Here is an 18,699-nt window from a genome sequence, read left to right as displayed (position 1 = left end):
GTCATTTTTGTCATTTTTGTCATTTTTGTCATTTTTGTCATTTTTGTCATTTTTGTCATTTTTGTCATTTTTGTCATTTTTGTCATTTTTGTCATTTTTGTCATTTTTGTCATTATTGTAATTTTCATAATTTATGTATTTTTAATTTTTTGTCAATTTTGCTATTCTTGTCATTTTTGCTGTTTTTGTATTTTTTGTCATTTTTTGTCGTTTTTTATCATTTTTGTCATTTTTAAATTCTGGCAAATGCAATAGAATTGCCACTATCAACACACACAAAAGTGGAGCGATAAAAATACTGTTCAATTAATTGAGGTGCTTGCCTGGAGCAATAAAATTTATTGGGCCTCAACTTGACTGTCCATTTCTGCGGTCTATATAACATGTCTCTCTCAGTTCGTGATAAAAACTTCAAATTCGAATCAGCAGCGATGAACCACCAAAAGATGGACAAGGTCAATTCGGACAAACGACCCACAAAATTCGCTCGAAAATTCGTAAAAAAGCGTTTAGGTTTAATAAATTTATTCCAAATATTTTCGGACTTTTGTTTTGTTTTGTTTTTTTTTTTTTTTCATTATTGTTTAGCAATTGATTTAAATTAAAATGTATGTACTTCATAGAATAACACTAGTGGCTAGAACAAAAATAAGGCAGTATGTTGCTCCCCCTCGGGGATGAATGCTTTCCTGGATCAGCTTGATCGTAGATTGATTTCATAGGGAAGTTCGGATGGCAGGCAAGCAAGCATTCACGTATGAGGAAGTTCGTTATGCGCATTATCTACAGATTTGACCTTTAGGCCGCATCCGAGGACAAATCGATCCGGATGTCGATATCGAACTCCGGTTCGTAGAGCTCGCTCTGCTTCTGGGCGACCGGAGTGGATTCGCTGGCAGGTGCTAGATATCGGAAGCGGCTGGCACCGTTGGCTGCGGTCACTCTCGACAGGGCATCGCCCGATTGTGGCCTCGTCCTTTGGGCGTTGAGAGCCTGTTCGTGGAGCTTGAGCTGTTGTTTCTGTTCCTGCAGAATGGTTGGAGCGACGTAGGATCGCACTGTTGTTGTGAGTTCCGGAGCCAGGTAAGGTCTCGGGGGAGGTACCGGGTGCTTCGTGGGCCGTTGTTGGATGAAGTATTTCGAGGGAGGTGCAGGAGTTGCAGGTGACGTTGGAGAGGTCGGGGGTCTTGCGGTTGTAGGGAATAGGGTTGGAATTGTAGGTTTCCTAGTTGTTAGGAAGTCTGGGGTCACGTAAGGTTTGTAGACTTTCAGGAAGTCTGGCCTCTGGTAGGACTCGGTAGTCGTGAAGGGTTTCCTCGTGGTCAGGAAGTCAGGAGTCACATACGAGGAGGTTTCCGAAGGCTTTTCTTTCTTCGGACTCAGATGTCTGTTGTAGTAGGAAAATCCTCCAGCAATGTAGTGGAATCCGGGTAGCGTCGCTGGATTGCTGACGTTGGAGAAGAAACTGCCAGCTCGGGGTACGTAGTTGGATTCATCCGATCCGGAAACGCTTTTGATGTTCTGATGCGTCTGAACGGGAATTTTAACGTGCTGAAACTTGTGTCCTATTTGCAAGTTTTGTAGCGAATTGGGAGTACTGTAGAATCCGGTGTTAGTTTTCGGAGATCCGAGGCGAACTTCGGGCCTTCTCACAGGTGTTTCATCTTCGTCCTCGTAGTCGTCATCATCATCATCATCGGGAACCACAATCGCTCGCATTGGATTCTTCGGCTGATTCCCGTGGATCGAGTGCAGCTTATTATCGGAGGAAGAGTAAATTCCGTTTCCTCCCGGCAGGGCGTCGAATTCGTTGGCATAGATCTGTTCATGGTTTGCCGACGAGAGAAAGAATTTGCTGTGATAGGGTTGCTTGTAAGGCGATGGCCGATTAGTGGCCACGGGCTTCACCAATAGCTGTGGCTGTTTACTTTGCTGCGGAAGGACCAACGCAGGGTGCTGGAAGATGGGCAAAGGAGCAGCGGGCGTAGGCTGTCGGTGGGATCGTTTGATGTGTTTTTCAAATCGGGGAGCTGAGCCGTCATGGTAACTGAAAAAGGAGAAATAATTTATCATTTTCACTTTAAATTTCAACTAGAAAATAGCTCGAGGATACTCACTGATAATTGTATTCATGACCATTCACGGTTTTGATGAAGTCAACGCGATGCTCCGAAACGCCGTAAGATTTGACAAACTTTGCCAGGCAAAATGTGCTCTTGTTGTTGAACAACGTGGGAGGTTCATGGAAATAAAAAAAAGGGAAATACTAAATTAGGACTATGCAACCAAAACGGACTAAGCGTAGGCTAGTGGTTCGTGACTAAATCGTGGCAACCAACTTGGAGCGAGCGACTGGTCTGGCCAGTCACTGACTGAATGACTGGTTCATGACATGGCGAATGAATTTTTTACGACCGCCCCGATCTGACGAGAAGGACATCATTTTCGGTAGATAGGTAGGTACCCCTAGTTTGTCGTTGGCTTTGATTGGAATGGTCGTCTTCGTTTAATGTGAATTTGGTCTCTTTCCCCTACCCCAAGCAGGACTTTTTTCCCACCAACAAAAGAGGTAGCGTTGAGGGGTCGTGAGCGTTTATTTTTCCGCCTGATGGCGGGAAGCGGAAATGATTCGGACTTTTATTGGCTTCCGTTCATCGTTTCGGTCGTTATTGTTGTTGTTGTTAGGCGACTTGACTCCTGTTATGTGCAGTAATTATGGGCTGGAAAATGGCTTTGACTGGCCTGCTGACCTGATAATGTATTTAGTAGTCCGGACTGATTTACTTGTGTTATTAATGGACACGAGTGATAATTGATTTCTGTTAATGTTGACTTATTTTTATTATCACATCGGGACACATTGGGGGCTGTGTAATACTAAGCATTTTTGAAAGGTAATTTAGACTAAAACACATTTGAAGGCAATCGTATAAACTCGAACTCGATTTCCATCTTCATATCTCTAATAGTTGTTTCTAACGTAATTCAAAGAAACTCGAACTGATATTCTATATCATATTTATGAAGGAATTTCCTATAAAAACTATGTTATTTTTCAGCAATTTTGAATGAAACATTCATGTAACGATTTCTCGCACACACGAATGCCATAATGCTGGTAAAGTGTCAAAAATAAAACCTAAGATTTCTCGCATTTGATCAGAAACATGAGGATTTAACTTGTGTCCTTTTTATGATTTAATCATGATATAAATGAATAAAATCGAATGCTTTAAAGTTATGTAGGAATTCTAAACAAGTTGTTGAATAAGTCAATCCATGTTTAGGTTTGATACAAGAAAAAAATTAAATGAAAAACGACAAGAAGAACACCATTGATTGATTCACTCGAAGGAACTTCCATGCGCTTGAAATGAATACTTTGAACTTGAATTAAGACTGTGTCAACATTAATCGAAGTCTTTAAATAATATTGAACTGCAAGCTTCGCTTCTTTTTTTTTCTCGCAATCCGTAGCAAAACACTGATTGAATTATATGTATTCTGGATTACAAAACATCTATTTGAATAAAAAAATAAAAATACTTATCTTCGGGCTACTGCTAACTACAAATTCTGCCAGAGAATCTTTCGGGAAAAAAATTTGTTGAATCGATTTTCGAAAGCCTGACAGGTTGATCCCGCTTTACTATCGGAGGGAACCCGCTAACCACATGGCCAGACATTTCACTTTTCAACCTAATTTCTATTCAAAAATAGAATGTCTCTTAGGACAATGATTTTGACACACGCGCATAATTAGCTTCGTCCTATCCCGTCAAAGCCTACTTCAGTTCCCTCTCAAAATTGTTCAAAGGGCGATGGAACCGAAAAATTATTCTTTCTCTCCTTCTAACCCGTAAGATCTGTCAAAAGTTGGGTGAAATTTCAGCTGCATCCCACTTGCACTAATGCAAAACCATCACCCAAATTAGGAGCGCCTTTTTTGTGCAGAAATTGATGGGAGATATTCAACGAAAAATTCATTAAAACTGCCAACAAACTATTTTTTTGAATTTTTCTCTATAAGTTTACCCTATTATTGTTATTGAACATCTAGTTTACATTTTATTTTTTTCTTGATTTTTATTGAGTATTTTTGGATTTTGACAAAATGCACAGATTTTACCAGGTGTGACAACCTTATACTATATATAGCAGATTTTTTAACTTCACATTTGGTTGCAACAAGATATTGGTACTTAAGTTTGAAAACGATTAAATTCCTTATTTTAAATTGTAAGTCTCTCCCTAAGTCATGTCAGAAGATTGAGCCTCCAAACCCTCGCAGGGATTTTGATTAAAATTTTAAAATTCTTTGTGGTTCTTTATACCCCTAAATTCAGGCAACTATCAGTCGAACGTATCCAAGGAATATCAATTTAACAATGAAAAAATATTACACAAAATCATGCACAAAACTAAAAGCAGCCAACAATTTTCAAATTCATCGAATTAGATCGAGAGAGTGCCGAGTTTAAATTTAATCACTTGAATTAACATTTGGATGACGAAAAATCTTGAGCAATTTAGAAACCTTTTTAAATCTAATTGTACTCAAGAAGCCCAACAAAATCCCCACCATGATTAACTGGGTGTAATAAATCAACAGAGCCACACGCCCATCTTTGAGCGCAAGTTAATTTATCAGCTCAATTCAACAGGACTCTTGTTTGGAAATCGAAGCAAAAGATTTCTCCGTATACTCCGTATATGGTAGTAAACGTCTCACTAATCCCTAAAAAAAACCAATGAATTCGTCAAGACCGAGCTGGGCGAAACTCGAGAAGGTGTGGCCAGATGGCTATCCAAACAACATCCGAAATATCCTTTCCAATCGTTGCTAATCCTCCTGACAATGATTTGATGGCTTCGGTAAGTTTGCGATAGGAAGCCTTCTTCTTGGCATCGTTCAACCAATTGTTGTGCGAAGCCTGTTTGTTTTCTTTTGTGTGGGTGGGATAGTTAGGGTGGGTCATTTAATTTACCTAAAGTTATTATTATCAATTTTGTCTCATATTGTAGTCATTAGAGTAGCACTCTTCCGAATTTATTACACAAAAAAGTTTGTTACCTATTTACAGAATAATTTTGAGAAATGAATCACTCTGGAAGCTGTGCTAGAAGTATGGAAACGAAACGCCTTGCCATCGGGATCCGGCTTCATCAGACCCGATAAGCTTTGGGAAGTAGAAAGAGTAGCGTAAAATTTTCGGAAAGCCTACGGAGCCAAAGTTTCGCTTTGTTGTCTCAAGTCGTGGGTTTTCACTTCGTAGGATTCAGAAGATATACTCAAGGGAGAATCCTATGGTATGATGAAGGCGCTTCGCTTGAACGAATCCTGGCACAAACATAAAGGTGGTGTAACTTTACGTTGGCTTCGTCGTAAATCATTTAAGGTTCGCAAGATTTCTTTCCATCAGTGGCTCGCCCATTAATGATGTTGGTGTGTTTGATAAAAATTTATGACAAAATCGTTGATTTCGTTTTGTGTCAAAAAAGTTCAACTTACCTCGACCTCATAGAATAAGCAAATTCAACCTCTAGGCTACTTTAAACCCTCATTGTTTACTCTTAGGCCGCGTAAAACCACTTTGCTGCAGTGCGTTCTCAAACATCTCAATTAATCGACCAATATTGTACACTTGTCCAGTTCAACAGGTGATCACGGCTGAGCACCTATTAGTCGCACTTTTCCGTAGCCTTTAACCCATGCGTCGTTGGGTCACATGTCCAGGGTTCAAAAATCTACCAAGAATCTGACCTCCCATGGTGCCCCCAAAAGTTCTATCCTAATAGCTCGCCTAACCTTGCATCACAAGTCACTGCATTGAGTCGGAAATCGTGTTGGTTTGACGCCATTGTCAAACTTGATGGATTGCCACATTTCAAATTAGCCTACGTATTCCCACTCCTTTCGCGGAACCAATTCCGTGGCTCAAAATTGAACTAATTACCGACGCTTAAACTGTCTCGCTGATCTTGTGTGCATACCTACTACATGGTAAGTAGAGGTACTCGTTCGTATAACCACGGCCTTCGCTTAGCCTATCCCATCAGGCAGCCAGTGGCTCATTACGATATCTTTTACCCGTTTTCCGGAGAATGTCCGTGACGTGGGCAACCCTCCTCCCTTCCTTTATCACTGCTCCGCTCTCAGATGGGGGACAAGTTGAACAACCGAAACTCGGTCACTCGAAATTTTATATGGTCATTTAGGCTGTAATTGGAACATTGTGGTTAAGGCAACGATTCGAACTTAAATGTTTTTATCGAAACCTTTTTCGACTTTTCATAATGCCCAAAGAACAGACAGTTGAGCTGGACTTCAACTAGCAACTAAATGGCAGTGCAGCGGTAAATTTAAAAAGTCAAACCTAGCTAAAAATGTCAAAACGAAAATCTTTTTGGAATTTTTTGTTGAACAAGCGTTTCTTATTTCTGGTGCAGAATTCAGGTTCAGTATTCAGGTTAGTCATTTATAACTCAAATTCATAATTCCGATGAACACTGAATTGAGAATTCAATACATTTAAATTTCAGATAATCCCGATAGATTGTAACTTAGATGCATACATTTAGGGGTAAAAACCAAGCTTTTCCTTAATGCCTAACTTTAACTAGTAACTTGACTAGGTAATTTTCAAGGATTTTCAAGATTCTAAAGGTTTTTCGAATTCGCATAAACAGTCGCATAGAACTTCGGTTGGTGCTATTCGTCAACTCTACGTTCTATGAACTTTCAATCTTTGAGAATTGCACCACTTTCTTTCGTAGATGGTGTTAAACTTCCTGACTGTTTTTTTTTTTTTCAAAGGGAGCGAAGTCTTGCAATTCGTTGCCTCAGATTATAGAATCTCTTTAATTGAAAAACTAGCCCCCACAGAATGTTGAAGGTGCCCTGGTCGAACCCTGCGAATTGTGTTGGGAAGATGAGAACGGTATATTAGTCACGAAAAGTGAGTCTCGTTTACTTCACAGATAGAGGCAAGGATCTCAACGAACCACCCATAAACATGGGGAGGTTTTAGAGAAGTAAATTTGGGAAAGATAAACTCTGAGAGAAGGGGTAGAAATAATAAGAAAGCAATTTTCCATACCAAATTAAAAATACATAACAAAATATGCAGCCTAGACTCTTAAAGACTACCGTAACTAAAATAAGTTAAAAAGATTCATTAATTTGGATTTGGCCTCATTTTTATGACATGTATACAAACGACACAATTAGATTTGCACTACAAAATTATGACTAAAGTATGACTCAAAAATTTTTCTATGTAGGGGAGATAAGGGCATAATGGCCATCTTAAGGAAAACGCTAATTTAACCATAGAAAACAGCTATGATATGTGAACTACATCATTTTTTCGTGTTCGAACATTCGAAGTTCAGAATAAGGAAAATAATTTTGGAATGACTTTTTTTAATGACTTGCTGGAAATAGGATTTGAAACTTTTATTTTTATATATTTTTAAATCGTATCAGTAAAATTTATAATTTACCAGAGTTTATGTGATGGTCATGAGTAAGAAAAAGGTTGAGGAAAGAAATTTATTTATTTATTGTGCATTTTTGGTATTGTTATCATTTCTAACTAATTTTGAAATTTGAATTTCAAAAACTCACCCATGGACGGGTCTTTGGCACAGGCCTGCTGCCCATACTCGCATAACAGTCTCATATGAAAAAAAAAAACGATTTAGCGAGAAAATGCGCATGTTCTGTTTTTAGAACATATTTTTTAATTATCTTCACAACTTTCAGCATTAAAAAAAATCCTTTATTATTTTCCAGGTTGGTATAGTAAATCGTAGGACAAGAAATTTCCGATATCGGGCTTTTACTACGACCCGGAGCACCTTTTATTTGTTGACCCGTGGTGCTTTGCTACACCTTGCAAAAATAAATGAAATTTTTTTAAACTTTCCAACATTTTAATTTATTTTTGAAGGTATTATTTTAAATCAATTTTTGAATAAATCAGAAATAACTATTTTAAAATGAGAACTGTAACTGGCGTTTGGAATTTCATGAAAAATGATTTAGTCATCTTATTCAGTGATGTTTAATCTTTGATCTCTAAATTTGTTTTAAGACCAGATTTTTTACTTTGTGTTTGTAAGTTTCATGAGTTCTCTAATTATGCTATAATCTAAGTTTAATTCGTATGGATTCTCCTTCTTCTATTCTTTCAAAGTGGGGAAACATCAGGGCCGAATTAAGCCTTCGGGGAGCCCAGGGCAATTTTCCTAAGGGGCCCCTAGATTTTTTTTATTTTATTAATTGAAAAATCTATAGCTGTTTGTATACTTGAAATTCTAATTAACTTATTGTAAAAACAGGTTACATTTCAGCTTAACATTCTTTCCCGATGAATGTGAAAAAAGAGAATTAAATTTCATCATTAAATTTTCATCAATAACAAATATGTCAAATTGAAAATAAAGAAAATAAGAAAAAATTGATTATTTATTCATTATTTATGGACAGACACATTGAAAAAAGACAAAATGAAGTTTAACCTTTCAACGTCATCTGGGGAATACAACAGTAACATAAGGTTAAAAATAATCAAACAAGCTTTTAAATCAGAATTGCATGAAGAATGCAAATGCAACTTCAAAGATCTCAAGGAAAAAAAAAACCTGGCGATCGCATGTGCAAACTCGAAAGATGAATCCTGAATAAATATTCACTCTCACAATAAATTATCAGTTAAAAATACAAAGTCAAAACTAAAAATTAAAGTTCTTCTTGAGAAATATACCATGAAACCATGAAAATACAATCGAGTTCTAATTCCAAATTATTGTGTAGAATAAATATTTTAAACAGCAATTGTCTTCAGCATTTTAAAATCACAATATGAATGAGAAAGCCCCCGTTAAAATTACAAAACTAGTTTAAATTTTGTTATGATAAAAATTCGAAATCATCGAAATGTTTTGTCTAGGATTTTAACGTATTAGAGAACAGAATCACAATTTAGATTGAGAAGAATGATTGAAATTTTAAAATTATACTATGAACTTATAAATTTACAAAATTAAATTAACGATGAGATTTTTTTTCTTCTAAATCAACATTGGAATATAGAACAGGATTTCAAAATAAGAATTGGACAAAAACGAGATAAAGATAAAACATAATTCAATAATTAAGAGTTTAAAATAAAAATCAAGGTTCAACATTTGGTTCAGCCAGCCAGTCCAGATAAAAATTCAATTTAAGCCTATGATTGAAGCAGCATAAATTGGAACTCAGATTAGAAAATGAAATGATAATCTGAAGAAAAGGGCTTGTGATATAGCTCATTTGGCAAGTCTTTTGTCTCCTGAACCGATGTCCACAAGTTCGAGCCTAAGAGTAAACATCTAACACAGTTGTACCGGATAAGTTTTTCAATAACGCCAACTGCAACGTTGATAAAGTCGCGAATGCCATAAAGATGGTGAAACGACTATAATCGAAACAAAAAAAATAATCTGAAGAAAGAACGTTTTTTGGAAAATTTTATAAGAATCAGCTTAAACTTTAGGAAAAAAATGAGCATCGTAATTTTCAAAAATAATAATTAATTGTATCTCTACACCCATAGAAGAGGTTGCAAAAATCCAATGCCTATTTAGCACATCTCTGTGCCGATAATGCGCTGAAATGTGCACTGTGCCGAAGATGATATGTTTGAAAAACCGTAACTGGCATAAGGACTCGGCTCCCAACTAAAATGATGCATGACCACACATTCAAGCAAAACAAGAAAAACATTTTATGGGATTTAGTTCCTATTGGATATTTCATCCCAGAAACAAGAAAATAAAAACATAAACCACAGCACCCGTAGGGAGAATCGAACTCAAATCATCAACCATATGGTCTTGCCAGACCGACATCTTAACCAGTGTACTATTGAGCTTCATGCAGGAAGAGGGATATTTGTCATAGGCATTCTGCCACCGATCAATCATAAAAGAAACGCACGACAGTGGCTTCCCGGCGTTTGGCCTCCTTTCAAGGTATTCATTTGTCTTGCGATGGAAACGGGAAAGGGAACGGGAGTGGAGGAAACGGGATACCCATTGAATGAGAACTGTGCTTTGCTTACTGCCTGCTATTACATACACACGCTACATATACACAGCTGCTAAAGCCGGGCAGCTTGGCCGGTGCTTGTTTGCCGATGAATTGAAGGTATATATCCTTGTTGCTTTTGCTACATACACACGCACAGCTTAGCCGTGGTTGTTTGCCGGCGAATTGAATTGAATGAAGGAATGTTTTTTTTTGTTGCTTTTACTGCATACACACGCACAGCTCGGCCGTGGTTGTTTGCCGGAGGATTGAAGGGATTGAATTAGAAGGATGTTTTTGTTGTTGCTTTTGCTACATTCACACGCACAGTGCTCGGTTCGCTGGCTGCCTGGTGTTGGCCGGTATTTATTTCCATCCTTCTTCGTCTTGTGATGCGATAGGGAGGGACGTGAAAGCGTTTTTATTTTGTTTCTTTCAGACACACGCAATTCGGTTAACTTGGGAGATTAATGCCGGTGGGAGCAAATCGAATCAGCACCGATCGCGTTATCTTCTTGTACCAATGATGCTATGTAATTGACTACACGCCATTGGCACAGAGGCTGAATTTTGGGTGTAAGAAAACTAGCAGAACCATACTTCAAAACTCGGAAATCGAATGTTGGCAGATAGTTATAAATTTTGTGATTGGAAAATAAAAGAATGCATTTGTTATTTAATATCAAATTTTGAAACTCTTTAAATCAAGCGTCGTTCTTGAAAAGAATTTGGATAATTGATTAAAAAATTACAATGCTACGAGAAAAGTATTATGTTACGACATTGATACATTGCAGTTTCAAAACCTTTCGTTAATTTTTCTTAACATATATATTAGTTCATCATCAAAAGAAAAAGAAGTAATCGATTATGATTTGTAACTATTTATTGCTTTGTCGAAAGTTTTAAGGTATGAAACGTCTCTTTACCATTTTAACTGAAGTGTATCAAATTGTTATCTCCACTGTACATTTTGACTTTTTAAGTTTTGGAACTTTTGAAAATTTGTTCACGCTTCTGAAGCAAGCTTGAAGAAGTCCTTTGAGAACATTTATACTGAAAATACGTAATACGACATTTCGCTCGACTCGACAGTAACTAGAGTCGAGCCCAGCTACTAGACTCGTTTTATGTAATAGGGCCCTATATGTTACCCCATCCAGCGGGTCCGTGGAGATTTTTTCATAAATTGTGTCTTACTATACGCTGAATTATAAATCTTGAGTTAATTTATATTTATGTAGCCCTCCGTCGAAGTTCAAATTTCATAAAGTTTGAAATTTGAGTATAGTTTGCTGGTTTTGATAGCTATTTAGAGCAAAACTTTCAATTTTTTTTCTCTTCGGGGGGCCCCCTAGAGCCGAGGAGAGCGGGGAAATTGCCCTCATTGCCCCCCCTCCTCCCTTAATTCGGCCTTGAGAAAAATTGTTAAAAAAAATTGTTCGTATCTAAAGAACGTCCCTTACCTCATGTGGCTCCGTTTGTTTGATAATAAAGTAAAAAAAAACTTGTCTCCTTTCCTTCTTCGCCCTGAAAAAAAACGGAGGACCTCAAACAGCCTCTCTCATAAAAGATGGTCCCTTTTGATTGATAAGTGCTCGATTTATGCTGAAAACGCCCTTTCCTCTTCCCACCTCCACTGCTTGAAGAAGGCAGGCGTTTCTTATAAAGGTTTTATAACAATTTTAGAAACATATCTTGCACCCAACACCTTTCTATGCCAAATTCGATTCCATTTGCTTGATTAACTTTTGAGTTATGCCAACAATATTGTATTAGGACCCCTCCGAATTTCGTACTCATTGGAAGAAGGGAAGTGCCCCATTGAAGAGAAGGGGTGGTACCACTGATTACACTGACATGGCACTTTGAACAAAAATCCGATCAATTTCTGTCTAATTTTGCCACCTATCGTCGGTATTACGAACCTTGCAAATTTGGACAAAAATTTCCTGTAGGAAAAATTTCTTCGATTGTATCGTTGAAATTGCCTATTTTTCCTTGTTGTGTGAAACTTTCCAACTGGGATAGCATTTCATCTAAAGCGATCGATCCCCAATCTGGAATCGATGTTGCGTACTGCTGGAAAAAATATCCAACAACCGAAATCGAGTGTCCAGTCAGTATGGTCAGTGGTGGTACCACATATCGATAGAAACCATTTTTTGTTTTAAAATACCCTCCCATGAAAAATTTTAATCCATTTGCTCAAATTGCACTCGAGATAAGCAATAAAAATAGTATGGGAGCCTCACTTCTCCCTTTCTATATTTCCTATGGAAGAAGGGAGAGTTCACAAATAATCATAGAAATAATTCTCGTACTCGAATACCATCCCATGCCGAATTTGGCTCCATTTACTCAAACACTTATCCAGTAATGTAAAAACTTGTACAGGAATCCTCCCTCTCTCTCTTCAAATTACCCCACTGGAAAGAGAGAGGAATACCAAAGATTCAGGGAAACATTTATCGTATCCTAATATCATTGCCAATTTTGGTTCCATTTGCTCGATTTGTTCTTGAGTTATACAGAAAATTATATGGGAGCTTCCTTCTCCACTCCTTCTGAAATAGTCATTGGAACATTTTTCGTACCCAAATACCCTCCCATGCCAAATTTGGTTCCATTTGCTAATTACTTTTTCAGTTAAGTAAAAAAATATCTTTCTTTCTCCCTACTGGAAAGAAGGAGGGGTCTCAAATAATCAAAGAAATATTTATACTACCCTCCCATGCCAAGTTCGTACCATTTGCCTGATTAGCTCTTGAGTTATGTAAATATTTGTCTTTTGTTTGGGAGAAGGTGGTTGATTACTGCTTAAGAAACTCAGCAATAATTTAATCCAAGGTAGACAAAAAAAATATTCGGCATCGGACTGTTAGCGAGAAGATTTATCATTTGTGACTCCTCCCCCTAAACAGGATGGGGAGACCTTCCGCATTTATATTGAAGTCCTATGTCAAAATTTACAAACTGTCAGGATAAATGAAAAATTACGAAAATGCATGAGGGATTGTACATATCAATTTGAACTATGCATGATATATTGGTGAACAATCAGTTTTTGTATTCGATATAGGATTGTTCTGAGATCAATGACTGATTTTTAACAAACCCGACAAAAAATTTTCAGATGTAAAATTCTATTTTGTTTTCAAATTAGTTTTTAAGATAAAGGCACAAAATAATTGTTTCCTTTTTAGTTTTTAGGTCATAATCTTTGAGATTAGTTTTTTTGTAATTATACTTTATCATTCTCAGCTGGCATTGTAGTAAATGAAATAAGGATAGCTGGAAGAAGCTCATACATTGTGATTTGCACGGTATCAATCCACGTCTCATAATTTCAAGTGGAATAATCGATCATTATAATCTTTTTCATTCAAATCCCTTTATTGTTTATTTTTTAAATTTCCTAATCGGTACAATCTGCAAAAAAGTGAGTTTTTGAGGGCAAGAATAACTGTATGCATATACATTTAGGGGTAAAACTAACCGAAAGCTTAACAGATTCATTAGTTTTTATGCGTGAAATAAAAAATTATGCTCCTTTATATACTCCTGCTGTGGAAAAAATAATGTTGAATATTTAACAGTTCAACTTGACAAATGATCATATCAATAACTTCAAGTCAAACTATTAGGGTTCGTTGTTTCATTGACCCGCATTGAAGTCACTCAATCAAATCAGGATTTTAAACGTATGGCTTCTTAAAAAAATCTGTTCAGTCTAATTCTACCGAACAAATTTTAAATAATCAGCAGATGAGTTTAACCCGTTTATTTTAGATAAGGTTCTAAGTTTGACGATGTTTCCTTAAAAAATAATTGACTATAAAATCTAAAGCTCAATTTGATTTTCCACTAATCTCTGTGGAATCACCTATCGCCCCGCAAAAATGTGACCATGTTAGTTCAAACCATAATTGACAATTCAATGCAAAAGGACTACGAAACATCAAACACCATGCAATTGTTAATGGTTTAAAGTCCTTCGAAACGAAACGTAACACGAAATATCGATTTAGATCGAATCAGGCAACCTATTCGATCGCTCAGTCAAGTCAAACCCAAATCCTATGCTTGATTGCGTTCCCTCAAGCAAATAACGCACTTCACCCACGATTCCTATTCATTCCGCTTTTAGTGATTTTGATCACCGTCACAAAATCGGACATGACACACGTCATGGAGCATAAAATAACATCATTTGTTGTTCGTTTTCTTCAGTTGGTCTAGCGGCTCGCAAGATCCGAAATCTGAATCGACTGGTCGCTATCATCAGATTATGGGCCGCTCGCGGAACATGAAGGACATCATATTACTTTGGTAGGACAGTTTTCTTTCGACAATCATTGATTCCCATGCCTCGCCGAAGGTTCTACTTCACTTAGGCCGTGGAACCTGAAATCGAAAGGGAGGGGCCGAATCGAACGTTGGGGATGAAAGTCTTTCAAGATCACCAGTCAGCAGCAGCAGCAGCAGCCAGATGATTGTAGCTTGAGAATTAGCGGGAATCGCAAAAACTTGAAACTGCAAAAAAAAAATCTATAACGTATTATGATCCGGAACCCGTTACGCAAGTTTCGGAGGTTGAGCGAAAGTTGTAAAAAAAGAGGTAAACCTTGATAGAACCACATATTTGGGTGAATGAATTTGGAGGTCGGCTGGTAGAACAATAAATTGGGTCACAGTGCTCGAAGATTGAAATTAAACGAAAGGTGGACTAACATGAAAGTATTCGTTGATGAAGGACGCCGATTTAAGTGGCTTTTAGTAGAATGAAAGCTCTGGCGGTGCATGCTTGCCTCTACTTGCAAAAATATTATTGGAATGAATGGCTGTAGGAGAAGGACCCTGGAACAAATGTATTTAAAAAAGAAAAAAAAACTTCCTATATAATTTCTCTCCCTTGTGTCAAATTTACTTTTGATCAAAGCGCACTTGGATGGCGAGTTGGATCAATCTAATATAATAACAAAAACCATAATAAACTGTGGTAATGTGAAAGCACTGGAAAAAATATGACCTTTCTTTTAAGTTGAGTTTCATTGAAGCTGTCGTGGTGAGTTTTGAATGACATTGATTAAAGGTAAATCCATACATCCTTGAATGAGGGATTCGAAAAGAATATTGGATTACACTGATTATTCTATAGACTAACTTTGAAAACGAAGGACGCCATTCTGCATCGAAGAAGTAAATTAAAAGTATCTACAACAATGGCTTGTCCTTCAAAATAAATAACCTTCGATGAAGTCTCACGTTTATTGAGGTTTGAAAGGTTCTTCTAGGTGAACCATTAGGGTTTATTTTGTGATAAACCTATCCATTTGAAGTTATCCAACAGCTACCGGATGTCCTCGAATCTCGCTCCCACGTGCCTCTTGACACAAAGTTCCGGAAACATTCACTTTTTACCTTTGACACAGGTAGCTTAGGGTCATAAAGTTATATATTTCTGCCAAAAGAGTTCACTTTGAGGTTGAAATGTCCTTGGTCTTGAAACTACTCATTTATATTAGATACGAATCAGTGGGTTTTGTTTCAACTCTCTGAAGAGTACATCTCACAGACTTCAACAAACACTTAATCTACCCATGTTGAGTTACATTTTCACTTTCAATTGGTGGTGATTTGATAAATATTTTGGTAGTCGTCGCCCATTGTTATGTGGCGCCCCATAAATCACGTGTGATTGTAATGTGATTAGTTCTGCCATAGAATGACACCTTCACCTCAAAGCCGCTCAAACCGTATCCAAAGCAAAGCACAATGTATCAATCATCACAAATCAGAATATCTACAAGCTCAATCAACAGCTGGCATTCAGTCTGCGGTCTAGCATTAATTCCTAGCGACGTTCAGCCGACGACAACAGTCGGAGGAGCATCGAGAGTTGATTCTTCAAATTAGCTAATCGTGCTGCGAAGAGTTAACAAGCTCGAACCATGAATGAAGTTGACACCCTGCTGGGTTTCTCGACTCACTAAAACAACAGCAACGAAAAAAAAACCATGTGCATTTCCAATCAATGATTATGAACCAACCACCCGGTGAACAATATTTTGTTTTATGATGAACACAACTCAACAAAAACCCTCAACAGCAAAAACAAAATCATCGACAGTCGACTCGAGTCGAGTGTTAATTAATGTTCTCCCCTTAAAGTGACTTAGTCTCGTCGGCTTAGCACACACTAAAGTGGCAACGAAAAACCCAAAAAGCGTGGAAAATCAAAGACACACATATCAAATTACAACACAAATAGATAATATGATCGCCTGAGCGTGTAACGTGTGGCACCAATTGAATTACCGATGTGATGTTTTTATGCGTTCTTTACGCTTGCGTTTAGCCGAAACGTTAGGATGGTATAGCTACTGATTGTTTGTTGATGAAGTTGATGTAGGTAAGAGTAAATTTCGATCCCATCGAGGAAGACTTTTTGGCGAGCCTCGGGGTCGAAGTACTCTTGATTGGATTTGGTGTGAAGTTCATTGTTTTTCTGACCTACCATGAATTTTCTAAAGTTGATTGTTGTTTTTTCAATTGTCTTAATTGAAATCACACAACCTAAAATTTGAGGAAAAATTGGACAATTTTGGAATTTTTGACAATCACACACAAATGATTATTTTATGCTCGATGAAGTGTGTCAAGTGTGTCACGTCCAATTTTGACGGTGATCGAAATCGATCGAAACAGTTGGGTGGAAGTGGGAAGGAATCTTCGGTGGAGTGAAGAATTTGAATTCGATTGAGGGATTGTATCGATTCAATCAGGAATCGATATTTCGTATTTCATTCATCTCGAAGGACTCGACCATTAAAAATTGAATGGAATCATTTTCGGAGTTAAATATGTATGTCAAACTGATATGTCAAAACGATTAATATAAAAATTTCATGATTATTTTTCGTAAATTATTTGAAAATTTCTTTCAAGATTTTGAACAAAAATATGAGTGGATTTGCCATAATTAGTATATGCATCACATGTTTGAAAAAGACAGTTTTAGCAACTCACCATCTCTAGTATTATTTAAACTTTAAAACAATACTACTTAGCACGACGAAGAATACTTCTAAAACGCCTTGAAGCATGCAGTTTCCGTAAAAGGACCTGCGAAATTTTGTCTGGCTATTTTTTTATATAATTGTAGTAGGTGTGAATCATAAAGAGGTTACTTTTTGAATTTTACTGCACAAAGTTGTAAAAATTCCACAATTTTTGTAACTTTTTATTGAGCTGAGGTAGAAAAAAGCACATAAAAAATGAAAGCTGAAATAAGCAGAAGAATGTGAGGTGGCTAATAAACACTAATATGAATATATGAAGGCTAATATGTTGAAAATTTATAATATTGTCGAAACTTTCCAAATACTTTGTTTTTCTTTATTGTCATAATTGTCAGGCTCCTACCAAGTTGTCAAAATTGTCAAAATTGTCAAAATTATCAAGTTTACCAAAATTGTCAAAATTGTCAAAATTGTCAAAATTGTCAAAATTGTCAAAATTGTCAAAATTGTCAAAATTGTCAAAATTGTCAAAATTGTCAAAATTGTCAAAATTGTCAAAATTGTCAAAATTGTCAAAATTGTCAAAATTGTCAAAATTGTCAAAATTGTCAAAATTGTCAAAATTGTCAAAATTGTCAAAATTGTCAAAATTGTCAAAATTGTCAAAATTGTCAAAATTGTCAAAATTGTCAAAATTGTCTAAATTGTCAAAATTGTCAAAATTGTCAAAATTGTCAAAATTGTCAAAATTGTCAAAATTGTCAAAATTGTCAAAATTGTCAAAATTGTCAAAATTGTCAAAATTGTCAAAATTGTCAAAATTGTCAAAATTGTCAAAATTGTCAAAATTGTCAAAATTGTCAAAATTGTCAAAATTGTCAAAATTGTCAAAATTGTCAAAATTGTCAAAATTGTCAAAATTGTCAAAATTGTCAAAATTGTCAAAATTGTCAAAATTGTCAAAATTGTCAAAATTGTCAAAATTGTCAAAATTGTCAAAATTGTCAAAATTGTCAAAATTGTCAAAATTGTCAAAATTGTCAAAATTGTCAAAATTGTCAAAATTGTCAAAATTGTCAAAATTGTCAAAATTGTCAAAATTGTCAAAATTGTCAAAATTGTCAAAATTGTCAAAATTGTCAAAATTGTCCAAATTGTCAAAATTGTCAAAATTGTCAAAATTGTCAAAATTTTCAATATTGACAAAATTGTCAAAATTGTCAAAATTGTCAATATTGTCAAAATTGTCAAAATTGTTAAAATTGTCAAAATTGTCAAAATTGTCAAAATTGTCAAAATTGTCAAAATTGTCAAAATTGTCACAATTGTCAAAATTGTCAAAATTGTCAAAATTGTCAAAATTGTCAAAATTGTCAAAATTGTCAAAATTGTCAAAATTGTCAAAATTGTCAAAATTGTCAAAATTGTCAAAATTGTCAAAATTGTCAAAATTGTCAAAATTGTCAAAATTGTCAAAATTGTCAAAATTGTCAAAATTGTCAAAATTGTCAAAATTGTCAAAATTGTCAAAATTTTCAAAATTTTCAAAATTGTCAAAATTGTCAAAATTGTCAAAATTGTCAAAATTGTCAAAATTGT

General features: G+C 36.1%; 1 protein-coding gene across 1 annotated transcript in view; it reads right to left on the bottom strand.

The window, feature by feature from the left end:
- Positions 1-508: 508 nt before the first annotated feature.
- Positions 509-18,699, bottom strand: part of LOC129739898 (uncharacterized) — a 35,083-nt gene continuing 16,892 nt past the window's right edge. Inside the window, exons 3-4 of the mRNA XM_055731438.1 lie at positions 2,118-2,215; positions 509-2,047 (exon numbers count right to left, since the gene is read on the bottom strand). Of these exons, the coding sequence (XP_055587413.1) occupies positions 799-2,047; positions 2,118-2,215 (1,347 nt within the window). The 3' untranslated portion in view covers positions 509-798. The remainder of the gene's footprint in view (positions 2,048-2,117; positions 2,216-18,699) is intronic.

Source organism: Uranotaenia lowii, chromosome 1 (genome assembly GCF_029784155.1).
Source record: "Uranotaenia lowii strain MFRU-FL chromosome 1, ASM2978415v1, whole genome shotgun sequence".
Lineage (NCBI taxonomy): Eukaryota > Metazoa > Arthropoda > Insecta > Diptera > Culicidae > Uranotaenia > Uranotaenia lowii.
This window is presented reverse-complemented; position numbering and strand designations above follow the sequence as displayed.